The sequence below is a fragment of the Ranitomeya variabilis genome, chromosome 3, assembly GCF_051348905.1.
Source record: "Ranitomeya variabilis isolate aRanVar5 chromosome 3, aRanVar5.hap1, whole genome shotgun sequence".
Taxonomy (NCBI): domain Eukaryota; kingdom Metazoa; phylum Chordata; class Amphibia; order Anura; family Dendrobatidae; genus Ranitomeya; species Ranitomeya variabilis.
In genome coordinates, this window is record NC_135234.1 from 614,703,919 (window position 1) to 614,725,423 (window position 21,505).

General features: G+C 43.3%; 1 protein-coding gene across 1 annotated transcript in view; it reads left to right on the forward strand.

The window, feature by feature from the left end:
* The window catches only part of GTF2F2 (general transcription factor IIF subunit 2), a 298,375-nt gene that overhangs the window by 163,168 nt on the left and 113,702 nt on the right, over positions 1-21,505 (forward strand). The window contains exon 7 of the mRNA XM_077297362.1: positions 11,692-11,791. Coding sequence (XP_077153477.1) covers positions 11,692-11,791 — 100 coding nt within the window. The remainder of the gene's footprint in view (positions 1-11,691; positions 11,792-21,505) is intronic.

A 21,505-nucleotide genomic window follows, 5' to 3' on the forward strand; every position in this document is an offset into this window, starting at 1 on the left:
AAACCCGGGCATAAAAATCAATTGTGTCACCATGGTACTAATGATATATCACTATTGATCGTGCCGACCATGGATGCATCCAGCATCAATTGTAAAACACGGTTCACATATCCATCCGTATTACTCCTAAGGCTAGATGTCCTTAATATAAAGTGATCCCCTCAGGCTTTTATATAGACCAGTGCTATCACTGGGGAGAACAAAAATAACAATGCATCCAGTAACAAAGGAGCTTACCCATGGTGAGTGTGACACAATGCCCAGGTGACCGGATCCACACCTGGTGCGCGTTTCGCGTAAGCTTTATTATTATTCCAAGATCTATTGATTAAAATGAAATGTTGTTAATTGAAAAACCCCGTTAAGCACTAAAACTGTGGCAAACTAACTTTGTTTTTGATTGGGCTAAAGCAGTGTTTCCCAAACTCCAGTCCTAGCGGACCCCACAAGTCATGTTTTCAGCATTTCTATAGTGTTGCACAGGTGAGAGAATTCCTGAGGGCTTGATGAAACTTCCACCACCTGTGCAATACTAAGGAAATCCTGAGAACATGACCTGTGGAGTGCGTGAGGACTGGAGTTTAGGAAACACTGGGCTAAAGCGTTTATTTCAGTGGAATGGCAATACTGTTTGGAGTTAGGAGTTGATTTGCTTTCCGACCCGTTTTTATAAATTGAGGGCAAAGATTTTTGTATAACTTCCCAATGACTAGTGTTAGGACTAATGGTCACATTTCTTCTTAATTCTCCCTGAGCAGAGGCACACTTAAGGGGACCCCTCTTTTCTCCCACTATTGAGCCGCTAGCCATTCAGATCCACATTTCTTCTCCGACTACTGCCAGTCTTGCATTTAATGGACACGAGGAACGTATTGTGCTACTTGCGACAATATACTCCTATTCCTGCAAGATCCAGAGACTTCTTTAGATAATGTCTTTACAGTTTTCAGTGGTTTTGGAAAGTATTCAAGCATTCTATATGCACTTTGGTGGCTATCTGCCTCTGAATGCATAACAGCAGTATGATTGGGGCATAAAATGGTAGTGTCAAGGCACAGCTGTGGGGTGACCCAAGACCAGGGGCTCCTCCCCTGTCCCTGACACTAGGGGGCGCCCTAGCTCTCCCTGCTCCCCAGGATACTTAAGATGGCGAAGATGCCTGGGCCTTTACCCTTGCCTTATCTCCTGAGTTATACCTCCGTCTTTTCTCTACCCCCACCCAGGGAAGAAGGGTGCTACTGTGCATTGTAGTACACCAAGTCTACAAACAAGGCAACACAAACAAGGGTTAACAGAAAACTCCAGACATACAAAATATTCACTCACACATAACCGTGGAATGCATCGGGGCGTGGAGTTAGGGTAGTAAACCATAATAGAGAAGGTTAGGGAATTATAACGCATACAAACCAAGCAACAGTCACTAATAACTCCTCCAACTCTCCTTCTCGTATGAACTCCTCTCCGTCCGTTAGCCATGCAGCAAATGTTAGCTCTGACAAGGATTACTAACCGAGCCCAAATTATAGGCAAGGGAGTGGCTAACTAAGCTCAGCTGTGAACACAGGGATTTCCAATATGAATGATTAACCCCTGTTCTGCCAGAAGAAATAAACACATTTAAAATGAAGGAGAAGTGCTTCTCAGCGCCGGAGTAGGAGAAAGTCTTCTGGGTCCACACTGTCACGGTAACCCCGTGAGAAGTAGGTCCTGAAAAAAACATTATGGTCCCAAGTCCCAGTCAACCTTCTATTTTTGGACCAATGATGGTTACATTCAGAGTATAGTATGCAGGTTTCCATTTGACTCCTGATGAGCAGGCTAAGTGGTCACGAAACACACCTCTATGGCTAAATCCACACCTTCCTCTTCTGAGAAATATACCAGACATTGAATTCTGGAGAGCACATTAATTTTTTATTTCTATCTGACATTGTATAAGGGGGTATGCTTCGCACATTCCAGCAGTTGCAGCTGGCCTATAACCTTCCTGAGCATTCATCTAGCTAGAAATCCTGCCCCAATGAAAGAAAACTTCTACAGGGATGGAGGGAAGATATACCTGATGTTGATGATGAAGAAAAGTACAGTTTTATCCTTGATAGCTCCAGTCAGGGCCGTATTTAGAGTTTCTGCTGCCCTAGGCACTTTTAGTGCTGCCTCCCCCATTGGTGAGTATGACACTATCGGCAGTGACTTTGGTAAGAATCGCTGTTGTGAAAATAGCCTTTCGCAGCAGATCGGGCAGTTTTTTCGCATCTGCCGTGTAACGGATCACATACGGCAACACTGCGTTTGGCTTCATTCATGCCCTATGGGATTTGTGGCACTTGCTGTGATCTGGCAAATGCGGTACCATACCTCCCAACTCTTGAAGGGAAAGAGGTATAAAGGTTGCGGCGCACGTAGTGCGCCGCGGCAAATTTTAGGCCACGCCTCTGACCACACCCATTTCACAACTAGTCACACCCATATCCAAGTCCCAACCACACCCATTTAGCACTGCTGATCACACTGTTTCATATACAATAATTATAACCAAAAAAATATGGCCGCACATGATGCTCCATACACTGTATAATGACCGCACATGATGCTCCATACACTGTATAATGACCGCACATGATGCTCCATACACTGTATAATGACCGCACATGATGCTCCATACACTGTATAATGACCGCACATGATGCTCCATACACTGTATAATGACCGCACATGATGCTCCATACACTGTATAATGACCGCACATGATGCTCCATACTCTGTATAATGAACGCACATGATGCTCCATACTGTATAATGACCGCACATGATGCTCCATACTGTATAATGACCGCACATGATGCTCCATACTGTATAATGACCGCACATGATGCTCCATACTGTATATTGGCCACACATGATGCTCCATACTGTATATTGGCCACAAATGATGCTCCATACTGTATAATGACCCCACATGATGCTCCATACTGTATAATGACCGCACATGATGCTCCATACTGTATAATGACCCCACATGATGCTCCATACTGTATAATGACCCCATATGATGCTCAATAGTGTATAATGCCCCCCTCCCATCTTGTATGCATGGCTCACCTTCCTCCCATCCCATATGCATGGCTCATATCCCCCCGCGTATGCATGGCTCATAATTCCCCCCCCCCCATATGCATGGCTCATATCCCCATATGCATGGCTCATAATTCCCCCCCTCCTCCTGTATGCATGGCTCATAATTCCCCCCCTCCTCCTGTATGCATGGCTCATAATTCCCCCCCTGTATGCATGGCTCATATCCCCCCCACCTCTTGTATGCATGACTCATATTCCCCCCTATGCATGGCTCATCTCTCCACCCCCCCCTCCCCTGTATGCATGGCTCATATCCCCCTATGCATGGCTCATAATTCCCCCCCACCTCCTGTATGCATGGCTCATATTCCCCCCTATGCATGGCTCATCTCTCCACCCCCCCTCCCCTGTATGCATGGCTCATATCCCCCTATGCATGGCTCATAATTCCCCCCCGCCTCCTGTATGCATGGCTCATATTCCCCCCTATGCATGGCTCATCTCTCCACCCCCCCTCCCCTGTATGCATGGCTCATATCCCCCTATGCATGGCTCATAATTCCTCCCCACCTCCTGTATGCATGGCTCATATTCCTCCCTATGCATGGCTCATCTCTCCACCCCCCCTCCCCTGTATGCATGGCTCATATCCCCCTATGCATGGCTCATAATTCCCCCCCACCTCCTGTATGCATGGCTCATAATTCCCCCCCTCCTCCTGTATGCATGGCTCATAATTCCCCCCCTGTATGCATGGCTCATATCCCCCCCACCTCTTGTATGCATGACTCATATTCCCCCCTATGCATGGCTCATCTCTCCACCCCCCCCTCCCCTGTATGCATGGCTCATATCCCCCTATGCATGGCTCATAATTCCCCCCCCCCGCCCCCCTGGCTGTATGCATGGCTCATAACCCCCTTCACCTCTTGTATGCATGACTCATATTCCCCCTATGCATGGCTCATCTCTCTCCCCCCCGTATGCATGGCTCATCACTCCCCCCTCCCCCCCCCCCATGCATGGCTCATCACTCCACCACCCCCCTCCGCTCCCCGCTCCTTCTCCCATGGCACGGGCGGCTTACCGTCCTCCTTCAATCCCCCCTGTCCTCTGTCCCTCATACTCACCTGTCTCACACCAAGCGGGCGTGCCGACGGCGACATCCCTCCGGCTCTCTGCACAGGCGCAGGCTCGCAGCTTCTTCTTCCTGCGTGAGCGGTCATGTGATACCGCTCTCATTAAGGCTCATGAATATGTGCATATTCATGAGCCTTAATGAGCGGTACCACATGACCGCTCACTCAGGACGCGCTACAGAAGCTGAGACCAGGCATCGCTGGAGCAAGGTGAGTATCGTCTTCAAGGAGGGCGGGGGGAGGCGGGGGGGCGGCGGTCGGATTGGTCCCGGGGGGGGGCTGGGGGGGCGGGGGTTGGGGCGGTCGGGAGGTGGGAAACAAAAAAAAAAACACCTTACCCGCTTGCTCAGGTGCCGCCCCCCGCATCGTCCCCGCCCTAGGCACGTGCCCTCGAGTGCCTAGTGGCAAATACGGCCCTGGCTCCAGTACCTCTTAAATGTCAAAAATGTCTACTGGGTGATGGAAAAAGTATTCCATATATTCTGGGAGTATGGGATGCTTCAAAATTATTGGTGGGATATTCTGTAATTTTTGGAGACCCATGTAGGTGCTCCAAAAATCATACATCCTAAGGTGTATCTGTCTGGATTGGTGGGTGAGTTAGCTTTTTAAAGTGTTGCTGACTACTATCAATCCTTATACAATATAGCTGGACACTTAAACGATCTCCCCACACATTCACTTCAAGACAAAATCAAATCTTATCAACAACTGAACAAGCTGCTCGCAGTACCCAAGGAAACATTATTAGACTTGGAAAGTGATTTTACCTTAGAAGAGGTCACCTCTGTAGTTAAAGAATTAAAACTAGGTAAGAGTCCCGGCCCAGATGGCTATACATCTGTTTTTTTTACAAACAGTTCTCTGATTTATTATGCCCATTACTCCTTTCAACTTGCAATTTTGTGTCGTCAGGAGGCTCCTTGCCACCGCAAGTTTTGATTGTCCACATGACGGTGATCCCGAAGCCAGGAAAAGATTTATCTTTATGTGGCAATTACCGCCCCATCTCTCTAATAAATATAGACATAAAAATTTATGCCAGAATGATCCCGAGGAGACTGTGTTATCTTTTACCTAATTTGATAAACCAGCATCAGGAAGGCTTAATACCAGGATGAGAAGCAAGGGGATAACACCATAAGGTCTACATCATTAATAGACAGAGCGGGAAGAGCTGGCGACCCCATGTGTGTCCTTTCAATAGACGCTGAAAAAGTGTTCGATAGGGTACATTGGGAATTTACCTTGCTCGAAGGTATTGGGCTTAGAGAAAAAATGTTGCGGTACATTGCGGCGCTCTATGATTCCCCCACTGCTGAGGTTAAAGTGAATGGCTCTCTGATGTAGTCTTTCCACATACAAAATGGCACAAGGCAGGGCTGTCCACTGTCGCCATTATTGTATGTGTTAACCATGGAACATTTGGCAGTCGCAATACACAACAATCCATCAATAAAGGGAACAAAGATAAAATCAGAGGAACATAAACTATAAACTAGTGCTCTTTGCTGACGATATACTCATGTGTGTCACATCCCCCATCACTAGTCTACCCAACATCATCTCAGAACTGCACAAATTTGGATTCTTGTAATTTCAAGGTAAACTCCCACAAATCGGAGATGTTGAATGTATCACTACAACCAACTTTGGTATCCCAGCTGAGCTCTTCCTTTCCGTTTAAGTGGCGCTCTGATTTCTTTACTCACTTGGGCATAAAATTAACCACTAAGACTTCACAATTACACGATGCTAACTATTGTTTGGAAGAATTAATACAATTAAAATGGACCTTTTACTGTACCTCTTATATTTTTTCCAAACAATCCTCTTATTCCTTTCTACTTCCTTTTTCTCTAGACTGAAGAAGGCAATAACAAGATTCATGTGGTCCAACAAGCACCCACGCATATATTACTTTTTATTAAGCAGATCAAGGCAGGCGGAAGGTTTGGGTCTTCCGGATTTTTCTCTCTATAACTATGCTTCGCTCGGAACCTGTACTTTAGACCTATTCCACCATAAAAATAGCAAAATATGGGTAGACTTGGAGGTAGCTCTCTCTCAACATAATCCTTTGGCGTCTTTATGGTCAGGGAGGAGTGCAGATGAACAGAGCGGCTTTCTCCCCTTTCTCACTAGGAACTTGATCCTATTCATCCGACATGGCAACAGAAAACTCTACATATCATCCATACCAGGCCCATTAACATCAATTTACGACAACTCAGCTTTTCCTACAGGCTTGAATAAAACAATTTTTCTAAGCAAGCATAAAGGCAAATATCCAATTGACTACGTAGACCACTCCTGAACGAAAACATTACAGTAGGCTCATGGTTCTCCTATGAACAACTTAAAAGTTTTATCAACACAATATCTAAGGCTGTTCACCTTTGCTTATGTGTCCGCAGCGTATAGTCTGCATGCGCAAATGCATGTCAAAACGCATACAAAAGCATGCTTACACCTGCGCATCACCTTGCACATCATGCAGACAAAAATGCTGCGTATGCATGCGTTTAAATGCATTTTGGCATGCATTTGCGTTTATGTGCATGGTGGAGGCGGTGACATCATTTTCTGGACATGCACAGTCTAAAGTACGCATGTGTATCGAACGCATGCATACCAATGCGTTCCCACAGACAGTCATGCGTTTTTTGAACGCAATCATTCGCAATCGTCCGCAATATTGGGCGCCTCAAAATGCAACATGTTTCGTTCGCCTACACCGCCGCACACCGCGAAATGATGCATGCGAATGCATACAAAAGCATGTCCCTGCATACACCATGTTAAAGATATGTACGCATGACGCATGCGGATCGTACGCTGCGCACAGATACGCAAATGTGAACCCGGGCTAAGCAAGCCAACATTTTTAGGCCACTTAACTCTTTTGAATCTCAATGCCTGGCGGGAAGCCCTCCAGATCATACCATCTCTTTACTATACCGGACATTCCAAGAGAATCGAATGACATTGCACGATCCCCCTTTTTTTTCCTAAGATGAGAGACTAAATTGAGTAAACCCCTAACACCTGAGGATCGCTCTAAGATTCTCCGATTCACATTCAGATCCTCACTTTGTTCAGTGTCCCAAGAGAGAAGTTACAAGTTATTAACTCGGTGGTACAGATGCCCATCCAACGTTCATTCCATGTTCCCTACAACGCCGGACATATTTTGGAGATGTTGGAAGGGAAAGGGTTCTTACTCACACATATAGTGGTCATGCCCACCTATTAAAAGTCTCTGATTAGCAATATTTGACCTGTACAATTAATTGGAATTGGCCCTACTATCTTTATGTGACATCTCAATCTCCAGATTTAAGAAAGGCTTGGCTAGGTTCACATTGCGTTAATGTGTGCATGCTAACGGACAGCGTTGCACGGCGAAAATGTCGCAATTAACGCCGTGCAACGGGTCCGTTAGCGCACAGCAATGTAAATTTTGCCTGCAGCGCATCGCTAGCGCGTGCCTTTTTTGGCTCGCGCTAGCGATGTGCCGTTCTTCTGTGGCGCGCCTCGGACGCTGCTTGCAGCGTCCGCGGTGCGCCCGAGGTCCGTTCCCCGCTCTCGCAGATCGGGGATCTGCGAGAGCGGGGACGTTAACGCGACCCCTAACACGGCCCCTAAATAAACATTGCGTTAGCGCAATCCGCTAGCGCTAAACGGATTGCCCTAACGCAATGTGAACCTAGCCTTACTTAGACATTTCCTAACAGCTATAAGAAATCTAATTCCACACTACTGGAAACAAACAAATCCCCCATCACGCTCTGATTTTGTATCAGAGCTTAATAATATCTTTAGAATGGAACAATTGATAGGCCAAAGTACCGGAAATTCGGATAAGATATATAGCACCTGGGCACCTTGGATTGCATTCAAAGAGACTGAGGAACTGACCATCTGGTTAAACTGAACGGTCTAGCAACCACAAAATAATTCAGGTTTACTTACTTATCTTAATGTGGTACTATCCGACCCTGACCTGTCATCAGAACAACTAAAATAAGTTGTACTGGATGAGTAACCAGGTCCCCCCTACTTTCCCCCTCTTATCCTTCCCTACTATCTCCTACTTTCTCTATTTACCCTACCCTTTTCTTAACCCCTCTAGCCTGTTTTAATCTGCACGCTACTCATCTTTTTTTTTCTCTACTTTTCTCGTTATAAGCTACTTTTAAATACTTAAAGAGATTATCTGAATCGCTCATAAAATATCTAAGTTTTCACTTCACTATCTAATTTACCTACAAGCTCATTTCCAAAATTTTGTGTTATGTAACTTGGTGAACTTAAGCTATGTCAAGTTTTTGCATCTTTAATTGTATGAATATTCTGTTTTGCAGTCAAATTAATCATTAAAATTTTGATTTACAAAAAAAAGAGTTGCTGCTTGCACCCAGCATAAAATATTACAATATTTTGCAAAAAAAGTTATATTATTAAATTGGAAACATCCTAAAAGACGTTAAAAAGCTGTGTGGATACGGGAAGTGAATAGCGTACTTATGTATAAGCTTACATATTTGACGAGGATACCAAGATAAATTTCATAAGATCTAGGAATGATAGATGACACTGCCACAACCTGTGGTGCAGATTGACTGAAGGAAAGGTATTCGTGCCAATCGCACCCCTTTTTTTTCTTTGTTTTTTTTTTTGTTTTTTTTTACTTTGTGTCTATATTTTGGAAACGCCAGTTGGGGTAGTTCAGGACAACAGTTGTAAATACAGTGCCTTGCGAAAGTATCCAGCTCCCTGGAACTTTTTGGCCTTTTCCCACATATCATGCTTCAAACATAAAGATACCAAATGTAAATTTTTGGTGAAGAATCAACAACAAGTGGAACACAACTGTGAAGTTGAACAATATGTATTGGTTATTTTAAATTTTTGTGGAAATTCTAATACGTGGGGCGTGCAATGTTATTCGGCCCCTTTAACTTAATACTTTGTTGCGCCACCTTTTGCTGCGATTACAGCTGCAAGTCGCTTGGAGTATGTCTCTATCAGTTTTGTACATCGAGAGACTGAAATTCTTGCCCATTCTTCCTTGGCAAACAGCTCGAGCTCAGTGAGGTTTGATGGAGATCGTTTGTGAACAGCAGTTTTCAGCTCTTTCCACAGATTCTCGATTGGATTGAGGTCTGGACTTTGACTTGGCCATTCTAACACCTGGATATGTTTATTTATGAACCATTCCATTGTAGATTTAGCCTTATGTTTGTGATTATTGTCTTGTTGGAAGACAAATCTCCATCCCAGTCTCAGGTCTTTTGCAGACCCCAACAGGTTTTCTTCAAGACTGGTCCTGTATTGGGCTCCATCCATCTTCCCATCAATTTTAACCATCTTCCCTGTCCCTGCTGAAGAAAAGCAGGCCCAAACCATGATGCTGCCACCACTATGTTTGACAGTGGGGATGGTGTGTTCAGGGTGATGAGCTGTGTTGCCTTTACGCCAAACATATCGTTTGGCATTGTTGCCAAAAAGTTCGATTTTGGTTTCATCTGACCAGAGCACCTTCTTCCACATGTTTGGTGTGTCTACCAGACGACACTTTTTATGGATATATTTGAGAAATGGCTTTCTTCTTGCCACTCTTCCATAAAGGCCAGATTTGTGCAGTGTACAACTGATTGTTGTCCTATGGACAGACTGTCCAACCTCAGCTGTAGATCTCTGCAGTTCATCCAGAGTGATCATGGGCCTCTTGGATGCATCTCTGATCAGTCTTCTCCTTGTTTGAGATGAAAGTTTAGAGGGATGGCTGGGTCTAGGTAGATTTGCAGTGGTATGGTACTCCTATTTCAATATGATCGCTTGCACAGTGCTCCTTGGGATGTTTAAAATTTTGGAAATCATTTTGTATCCAAATTCGGCTTTAAACTTCTCCACAACAGTATCACGGACCTGCCTGTTGTGTTCCTTGGTCTTCATGATGTTCTCTGTGCTTCAAACAGAACCCTGAGACTATCACAGGGCAGGTATACGGAGACTTGATTACACACAGGTGGATTATATTTATCATCATTAGGCATTTAGGACAACATTGGATCATTCAGAGATCCACAATGAACTTCTGGAGGGAGTTTGCTGCACTGAAAGTAAAGGGGCCGAATAATATTGCACGCCCCACTTTTCAGTTTTCGAATTTCCACAAAAATTTAAAATAACCAATAAATTTTGTTCAACTTCACAATTGTGTTCCACTTGTTACTGATTCTTCACCAAAAATTTACATTTGGTATCTTTATGTTTGAAGCATGATATGTGGGCAAAGGTTGAAAAGTTCCAGGGGGCCTAATACTTTCGCAAGGCACTGTACATAGTATTCACTTTCTGATCAGTATAAGAGATGTGGTTATGAATAACGCATGCTTTTATTGTACCGCTGTTTATATACTACGCACAATTAATTCTTCTTATGTATAAGCTGTTTTATCTTTTATTGTAACCATTTGTGATCATATTGTTGTTGTACAACTCATTAAATAAAATGTTCCTTTAAAAAAAAAAAAAAAAAAAAAAGCAAAAAAAAACCCTCTCTGTGGCTATGACAGCATAATGATTCATCTCCGGGCGATTGTTTGATCAATGGTTGTTCAATCATTGACCTACGGTACTTCTATCAAATGCACTGTATGTGGCCCCTGTAAAGCCAGTTGAGTCGAGCATATGGATTATAGTGATCTAGGGTGTCAAACTTCAGAGATCCAGAAAAATCAGCAAAAAAGATTTACTTTTAAAGAGCTAAGATTAATGATTAGGCCAAAGCGGACCAAATGTTCTAGGTATTTCAAGATGAACAGAAGCTTAGAGCATTCAGTAGTTAACTAATTATAATACAGACTAGTGTCTACGAATACTATTTATGGGGGTCATAAGACTGAGTTCACATTGCGTATCTTTAGTGGATTTTTCGTTGGTATTGAACAAAGTTTAGTGCAATGTCATCTTGACACACTGTGACAATATTCAGTACAGATCTGAGAGCATGCTGCAGACTGTCATTAAAGGTTATATCTTCATTGGAAACTTTATGCCACATGTGGATGTAGTCTAACAGAAATGAGCGAGTTGGATTTTTTTTTTTTTTTTACTCGCTTAATTTCCACTGTGCTTTACAGTAATGTGCACTGCTGGGCTACAGTGCTTACCACTGAGCCACCATATGTTTTGTGCTAACCACTGAGCCACCGTATATTGTAAACAGGTTGTCCTCATTAATATTAGTCATGTCATATTTCAATTTTTTTATTATTCGTTTTTATAACTATTAGCCTGAGTCTCCGAGTCAGTGAAATCACCCTGTAAACCATCTCCTTACTGGGGGCAAAGAGTCATTGTCTGCTTTGGAATAGGTTTGGATTATTTGTAGGTGGTCTTGGGTTTGACACCTGTTGGTGATGGTTTGTGTGAACTCACATAGTTCTCCATTGTGTTTCAGGCGACAAATTGAAGAATCTTCCAAGCCCAAGAGACAATCCCAGCAGATTGAAAAAGCTGTGACAACAAATTACAAACCAGTGTCCAACCATGCGAATAATGTAAGTAGCTACCATCCATGGCGTGTACAACACAGACCTTGAACATATTGCATAATTTAATAATTTTACTTGGTTTTTTTTCCTGGTTAGTGACGTATATTTTAACCCGATAGTAATCTTGAGAAAGGCGTCGAAATGCATTGGTGTGAATTACAAACCTTGCCTAAACTGTCCAGATCTCTTCCTTTCCGTGAGCGCTGCAGATCATGATATTCCTTGCCAAACCATATCGTATTGACTGAGAAGGAGGGTTTTAAAGATCAATTTACAGCTAAGGTTACACCTATAGATAATCAGTATATACAAGACTTTGAGTTGTCTTCTGCCTGTCAAGAAATGTAGGTCAGCAATTTCTTAAAGGGAACCTGTCACCACGTTTTTGGAAGATGGGATAAAAATAGCGTTAAATAGGGGCAGAGGTGGGCATTACATTAGTGTGTTTGTTATGCGTTTATTACCCACCTAAGTTGCCGAAATACCTTTGCAAAGTCTCCGTTTTCGCCTGTCAATCAGGCTGGTCTGGTCAAAAGGGCGTTGTCTTCCCCCAGATTTTGCGTAGTTTTCCGTTGGTGGCGTAGTGGTGTGCGCATGCCCAAGGTCCCGAATCCACTGCCAGGGGATTTAAAAGAGCGCGCTGTTCGTTATTTCCTTGGTGATCGGTGGGCGCGGCCATCTTCCTTTGGCCGCGCGTGCGCAGAAGCGGCGCTCTGCTGGCCGCGGCTTCAGGAAAATGGCCGCCGCGATATCCATCTGCGCACGCGCGGCATCCCGCAGCCATTTTCCTGAAGCCGCGGCCAGCAGAGCGCCGCTTCTGCGCACGCGCGGCCAAAGGAAGATGGCCGCGCCCACCGATCACCAATGAAATCACGAACAGCGCGCTTTTTTAAATCCCCTGGCAGAGGATTCGGGACCTTGGGCATGCGCACACCACTACGCCACCAACGGAAAACTACGCAAAATCTGGGGGAAGACAAGACGCCCTTTTGACCAGACCAGCCTGATTGACAGGCGAAAACGGAGACTTTGCAAAGGTATTTCGGCAACTTAGGTGGGTAATAAACGCATAACAAACACACTAATGTAACGCCCACCTCTGCCCCTATTTAACGCTATTTTTATCCCATCTTCCAAAAACGTGGTGACAGGTTCCCTTTAAGGTGCAAGATAATCGTGAATGAGTTTTCTTAGGAACGCGCTTTTCATGATAATCCTGCAGTCTAAACAGGCAGGTGATCACCCGACAAACAAACGCTCATTCGTTGGGTGAAATGATCTTTTGGGCTCCACAAAGAATCATCGTTCTCATCAGCCCATGGTTCTGTGTAAACAGGTTCGTGCTGCTGAGAGCAATGGCAGCCTAGGTGCCCGGAGCCATCTATTACTGTTCGTTCTGTCCGTATTGTGAGTGAGGTCTGTCTGTATAAATGGCCATCGGTCGGCAAACAGACATCTGATCGGTCATGTAGTGCCCCATGATGGCGCATGTGAGCAGACCCTTAGATGCATTAGTTTCTGGAAAAGTCGTGAGGCAGACAGTGCCTCTATTAAGACTGAATGACACCGATCCATTAGGGTTCACACACTTTAAACAGCTTTTAGCTAAAACTACTCAGAGGCTTTCGGAGTAGTTGCATTAAACACATTTTATCATGTAGCCAACATAATAATGATTGCGTTCTTCTGTTGAAAGAATGGCTGCCCAGGACTCATATATATCCCTTAGAATGGAGCAGTAGCGCCCAGGGCTCTTGTATCCCCTTAGAATGGAGCAGTAGCTCCCAGGGCTCTTATATCCCCCTAGAATGGAGCAGTAGCGCCCAGGGCTCTTATATCCCCCTAGAATGGAGCAGTAGCGCCCAGGGCTCTTATATCCCCTTAGAATGGAACAGTAACACCCAAGGCTCTTATATCCCCTTAGAATGGAGCAGTAGCGCCCAGGGCTCTTATATCCCCCTAGATTGGAGCAGTAGCACCCAGGGCTCTTATATCCCCCTAGAATGGAGCAGTAGCGCCCAGGGCTCTTATATCCCCCTAGAATGGAGCAGTAGCAGCAACAGGCCAGACCGCATATCAAATATAAGGGTTGGGGGTCACTTGGGGAATAGTGATCACAAAATAATAAGTTTTCATGTAACCTTTAATAAGATGGGTAGTAGAGGGGTGACAAGGACACTAAACTTCAGGAGGGCAAATTTCCAACGGATGAGAGAGGATCTTGGTGCAATTAACTGGGACGATATCCTGAGACACATAAATACACAAAGAAAATGGGAGACATTTATTAGCATCCTGGATAGGACCTGTGCACAGTATATACCGTATGGGAATAAACATACCAGAAATAGGAGGAAACCAATATGGCTAAATAGAGCTGTAAGGTGCGCAATAAGTGACAAAAAGAAAGCATTTAGAGAATTAAAGGAAGTAGGTAGTGATGAGGCACTAAATAAATACAAAAAATTAAATAAATTCTGTAAAAAGCAAATCAAGGCAGCAAAGATTGAGACAGAGAGATTCATTGCCAGAGAGAGTAAAAATAATCCCAAAATATTCTTTAACTATATAAATAGTAAGAAACTAAAAAATGACAGTGTTGGCCCCCTTAAAAATAGTCTGGGTGAAATGGTGGATGAGGATGAGGAAAAAGCCAATATGCTAAATGACTTTTTTTCATCAGTATTTACAAAAGAAAATCCCATGGCAGCCAATATGACTAGTGATAAAAATTCCCCATTAAATGTCACCTGCTTAACCCAGCAGGAAGTACGGCGGCGTCTAAAAATCACAAAAATTGACAAATCTCCGGGCCCGGATGGGATACACCCCCGAGTACTGCAGGAACTAAGTACAGTCATTGATAGACCATTATTTTTAATCTTTAAAGACTCCATAATAACAGGGTCTGTACCACAGGACTGGCGTATAGCAAATGTGGTGCCAATATTCAAAAAAGGGGCAAAAACTGAACTCGGTAATTATAGGCCAGTAAGCTTAACCTCTACTGTGGGTAAAATCCTGGAGGGCATTCTAAGGGATACTATACTGGAGTATCTGAAGAGGAATAACCTTATGACCCAGTATCAGCACGGGTTTACTAGGGACCGTTCATGTCAGACTAATTTGATCAGCTTCTATGAAGAGGTAAGTTCCGGACTGGACCAAGGGAACCCAGTGGACGTAGTGTATATGGACTTTTCCAAAGCTTTTGATACGGTGCCACACAAAAGGTTGTTACATAAAATGAGAGTAATGGGGATAGGGGAAAATATGTGTAAGTGGGTTGAGAGCTGGCTCAGGGATAGGAAACAAAGGGTGGTTATTAATGGAGCACACTCGGACTGGGTTGCTGTTAGCAGTGGGGTACCACAGGGGTCAGTATTGGGCCCTCTTCTTTTTAACATATTTATTAATGACCTTGTAGGGGGCATTCAGAGTAGAATTTCAATATTTGCAGATGACACTAAACTCTGCAGGGTAATCAATACAGGGGAGGACAATTTTATATTACAGGATGATTTATGTAAACTAGAAGCTTAGGCTGATAAATGGCAAATGAGCTTTAATGGGGATAAATGTAAGGTCATGCACTTGGGTAGAAGTAATAAGATGTATAACTATGTGCTTAATTCTAAAACTCTGGGCAAAACCGTCAATGAAAAAGACCTGGGTATATGGGTGGATGACAAACTCATATTCAGTGGCCAGTGTCAGGCAGCTGCTACAAAGGCAAATAAAATAATGGGATGTATTAAAAGAGGCATAGATGCTCATGAGGATAACATAATTTTACCTCTATACAAGTCACTAGTTCGACCACACTTAGAATACTGTGCACAGTTCTGGTCTCCGGTGTATAAGAAAGACATAGCTGAACTGGAGCGGGTGCAGAGAAGAGCGACTAAGGTTATTAGAGGACTGGGGGGTCTGCAATACCAAGATAGGTTATTACACTTGGGGCTATTTAGTTTGGAAAAACGAAGACTAAGGGGTGATCTTATTTTAATGTATAAATATATGAGGGGACAGTACAAAGACCTTTCTGATGATCTTTTTAATCATAGACCTGAGACAGGGACAAGGGGGCATCCTCTACGTCTGGAGGAAAGAAGGTTTAAGCATAATAACAGACGCGGATTCTTTACTGTAAGAGCAGTGAGACTATGGAACTCTCTGCCGTATGATGTTGTAATGAGTGATTCATTAATTAAATTTAAGAGGGGACTGGATACCTTTCTGGAAAAGTATAATGTTACAGGGTATATACACTAGATTCCTTGATAAGGCGTTGATCCAGGGAACTAGTCTGATTGCCGTATGTGGAGTCGGGAAGGAATTTTTTTCCCCATGGTGGAGTTACTCTTTGCCACATGGGTTTTTTTTGCCTTCCTCTGGATCAACATGTTAGGGCATGTTAGGTTAGGCTATGGGTTGAACTAGATGGACTTACAGTCTTCCTTCAACCTTAATAACTATGTAACTATGTAGTGCCCAGGGCTCTTATATCCCCCTAGAATGGAGCAGTAGCGCCCAGGGCTCTTATATCCCCCTAGAATGGAGCAGTAACGCCCAGGACTCTTATATCCCCTTAGAATGGAGCAGTAGCGCCCAGGGCTCTTATATCCCCTTAGAATGGAGCAGTAGCGCGCAGGGCTCTTATATCCTCTTAGAATGGAGCAGTAGCGCTCAGGGCTCTTATATCCCCTTAGAATTGAGCAGTAGTGCCCAAGGCTCTTATATCCCCTTAGAATGGAGCAGTAGCGCCCAGGGCTCTTATATCCCCCTAGAATGGAGCAGTAACGCCCAGGACTCTTATATCCCCTTAGAATGGAGCAGTAGCGCCCAGGGCTCTTATATCCCCTTAGAATGGAGCAGTAGCGCCCAGGGCTCTTATATCCCCCTAGAATGGAGCAGTAGCGCCCAGGGCTCTTATATCCCCTTAGAATTGAGCAGTAGTGCCCAAGGCTCTTATATCCCCTTAGAATGGAGCAGTAGCGCCCAGGGCTCTTATATCCTCTTAGAATGGAGCAGTAGCGCCCAGGGCCCTTATATCCCCCTAGAATGGAGCAGTAGCGCCCAGGGCTCTTATATCCCCTTAGAATGGAGCAGTAGCACCCATGTCCGACCACTGCTGTATTCACTCTGTATGGGTCTGCAGGAGCGATGTATTTGTCTCTCTCTGGCAGCCCCATAGGGAATGGATAGAGTGGCAGCTGGGCATGCACATTGCCGATCCTTTCTAACAGGGATACAAGTGTCCTGTCCTGCTGATCGGTGGAACTAGAAGGTAATGTGACAGGCTCCCTTTCATAATATTAAACTCCTACCCAACTGCAACAGGAGCTACCCCTTAGAATACACCACAGTTAGAGAAGATCCCTTTGGTAAATTGCAGCTCAGAAAACATATTTTCATCGGACAACTACTTTTAACTTGAATCGATCCATGGGCAGCATGTATCAGGCAATGGCTGTATGAACTCAGACAGGTATGTTTGACTCTGAAATGCTGCGGCGTTTGAGAAAAACATGCTTTAAAAGCCGCTGGGGACAGAGACGTGCTGTAGACTAGTTGTACAGGCGGGTCCCCGGTGGCTTCTCCCCACTGCCTTGGAGTAACAGGTCTCGGCCTACTTACACACAGAGGCAGAGACCTATTCAGGGCAGTGGGTGGGGAGAAGCCATCCATGTATCTGACTAGTCTACAATGCTGTCTCGGTCCCCGGTGGCTATTGAAGTATATTTTCCTCTGAAAAGCTGCGGCATTGCAGAGTCAAACTTATGTTTGAATCTGAAGCATAGCTAGCCAAGTTCATACAGCCAATGTCTGATAAATGATGCCCACGGATCGGGCAGCATGTATCAGGTGTCGTAATAATTGTTTTATATTTGTATTTTTCCCCATAAATTAGTATTACAAATAAAATTAAGAAACTATGGACTGATCTTTCATTTTCCCATGATGGAGATAGGGGAGGATCAGCAGAATGTCTGTGTGCCCCTATCTCCTCCTCCCTCTATAGAACTTTTATAAGCACCAGCTGTCATCTCTGATCTCAGTGATGTGAAAATCTGTCTTCACAATCCAGATTTCTCTCAGTAGAAATAATGCAAAGTTATTTTCAGGTGTACTATTAAAAATGAAAACTATTACTACTATACTATATAAGTAATGTTGTTTCCCCTGAATTTCATTTTTCAATTTACTATAACCTGGGGTATAAACATTGCTAAATCTGCCTCCGTATAGTGCTGCAGCATTTAAGTTGTATTTAGAGAAATCATAACTTTTTTATAATGACATGACCATTGAGACTTTTCGACTTTGATATACTGTATACACAATTGGGAAACTTCCAAGGTGACAGAATGAAGAAAATAACAGTCTGTGTCTGTACAAGGCCACTCTGCGGGAACTTCCAAACTGAGGTGTGTGGCTGACTTTCATCAGTACAGTCAGGTTAGTCCTGGAAATCCAGAGGATCGGTGTCACATACACACTTCTCATCACGAGACGCGGGGTGCACCTGCAGGGGTTAATTTATCCCCTCTTACTCAATCCAACACTCAACCTCTGTTTTAAGCTATAATTTGAGCATCAATCACATCCCAAAAGAGTTCACTCTCTCTGTCTACACAATACACTGCCACCACTCATCAAACACATAGTGATGAACCCCCGAAATATGCTTCTGTCTGACAGCCAAATAATGGCTATGCGTATTTTAGAGCATAAAGGATAAAACTTTAAAGATTTAAGTTTTAATATAAAAATACACAAGAAAAGATATAAAAATGTAAAAATTAAAAGATACATAAATATGCAAAACCGTTATAAAATAAAAATGGAGAAATAACAGAAATATCTAAACCTTTCCGTCTGCAGTTCTCTTCTGTTTCCTTGAGGGAAGGAGAAATTAATTATGGATCACAAGCAGCATAGGCATGCCCCCACATGTGAACAACTTTCTTTTGTGCAACCCAATTTTTATATGCTTGACTGTGGCTCTGGTTTCCAGGACAGCATGGATTGGACTATTAAAAAATTGCCATGTGATTTGACGGTGGGCTAATTTAGGGGTAGGATTTTGCATTTCAAATATCCTGTGACTCTAGCTACTCCTTCCATACAGCACATAGGAAATATTCAGCTTGGTTATGATGACCATTTGCTAACCCTTTGAAGCTCAGTGATAGGGAGGGGTGTCGGGATTGACACACTGTACTCATACCAAGAAGACCCCTTTGTTCTGAGTTCTTTCAGTACTGTTAGTGGTTAGCACTGCAGCCTTGCAGAGCTGGGGTCCTGGATTCAAATCCCACCAAGGACAACATCTGCCAAGTTTGTATGTTCTCCCCATGTTCACGTGGATTTCCTCCGGGTACTCTGGTTTCCTCCCACATTCCAAAGACATACTGATAGGGAATCTAGATTGTGAGTCCCAATGGGGGCAGTGTCAATAATGTCTGTAAAGCGCTGTGGAATTAATGGTGCTATATAAGTCAGTAAAATAATTAAATAATAAATACTGGTAAATCCAGTTTGTCCATTTGGTGTAGGAGAAGTTTGCTTTTGGCAGACTCTACTCCATGCAAATTCATTTTTCTTACAGTCGGCATGACCTTTCTTTAAGCTTTTATATATTTAAATAAGCACCTTGAATATGTATCTGTGGTATGAATGTTCTTTCTAGAAACGTGAGTGAGCGTCTCCCTGCTAGAAATGGCTTCTGACACGTCAGAGAGCCACGTATTGCCCCAAAGGCTGCTGGTATTCTGCCTCCTGTTGTGCTTACATGGGCGGATAGAGGGTGAACATAATGAAATGAGACAGACATTGGCCTCAGAAGCACAGGAGTCTATTCCTCTAGTCTGATGACTTCTGTGAAGATTACATGAGTGGCACGTCAGTGCATGTAATGGCTTTACTTGTTCGCACTGTGCTCGAGGGCTTTATAATTTGTATAATTATTTTTCGGCAAACACAAGATGCCGATATAAAAAAAAATGCAGAATTCCTCTGTGATTTATTAGCTAAAGACTATTGCTGGTTGTTCAGTTTCCTGTCAAAATTGCTCATGTAAAAAGCTTCAATTGTATTCTAGGAACACACACAAACAGGAAACGCACCTTAAATTCATAATGATTGGCAAGTAATAATGAACCTAAAAGGGAATGTTTGTTTTATGAAAATAGAGGGGAATATACAACATTTATTATATGGCATTATTATAATCTACCCCTGTGTTTAGTCCGTATTGTTTTGTGGATGATCACATGATTGCACGTTCACTGCCTGGCTCTGAACCCACCAAGCAATGATTCTCAAGCAATTTTCTTCATGCTTTAACGAGATTTTTAAGATTTTGAGACTAAAATTCTGCTCATATGACAACAGCAGAGTAGCTCCTTTGCCTGACTGCCAAGGTCTGACAGCCATTTTCTCTTCTTTGGACTAGTGAAGATCTCTGTTGTCAGAAGAGTGATATATAGGTGTGTTCCCCAATTCTAGTCTTTAGGACCCCCTAGAGATCATTTTTTATGGATTTCTTTCAAAGGAATCTGTCAGTAGGATCAGCCCTCTAAAGCGGTCTAAATGGGCATGCAGGTCATAAATAGCTGAATAAAATGATACATTGATATCTGCGATCCAATGTCTTATGACATGACATATGACAGATCTTCCTGAGAATCTGCCTCCAGAGCTTATTTTAAATGAAAGTAGGTGTTACCTATCTAATGACTGACAGTTATAATCACTGAACTGATCTTTTTCTCATTACAAACACCTCTACAGCTGCATTTGTCCTCTCATAGTGCTGTCCGCTCTGCTGTACAGTTGTATCTGATTATAACTAACACTGTACATCAAAGATGAACTTTGTTTCATTACAAACTCATTTGCAGCTTTCTTCTCACAGTGCTGTTAGCTCTGCTGTACTACCCCTGGCCCAACACTGGCTCCCTGTGGGATGGAAGTTAAATAAGTTTTAGTTGAAATCAGGCACCTCTGTGGCTGGAAAGGCAGCACTTTGAGAGGAGAGCTGAAGATGTGTTTGTAATGAGACAAAGCTCAGCTCTGCTAAACTGTTAGTTGTAATAACTCACAGGTAAGCACTGAGACCAGGAGAGCAAAGAGTCAGTCATTGCGCATCACACTGGTGATGCCCTTTTCATTTAAATTAAGCTCCGGAGGCAGATTATCAGGAATATCAGTGTCCAGCACATAGATCTTATCAGCTCAGTTACAATTAAGAAAAATGTAGATTTTTCTGGAATAAGACAGCGGATTGCAGATGTCAAGGTGTCAAATTCAACTTCCTATGATCTACATGGCCATATAAATTGCACAAAAGTGTTAACCTTCTGACAAACTCTTTAATATTGCACAGGTGATAATTCCATCCATGGATAGTTGCATTTCATTGAAATCTATATAATATAATTAAACAGCCAGATACGTGTTCTCAGTTTATCCTGTATCTGTATCTGAACAAAACATTTTATGTTAAATGCCAATTGTTAATACCACTCAAGTCAAAATATAATTATATATCTAGTGTATAGTCTTCAAAATTAATTGTTCAGAAATCTCTTTGATGTGGTGTAAAGACACCGCCCTTATACTCTCACCAGCAACACTGGTGAGTCCCGAAAGTGGGCGGAACGCACGCGGTAAGGATTCAGAATTTTGCAGTCTGAAAGTGACTGCAGCCTT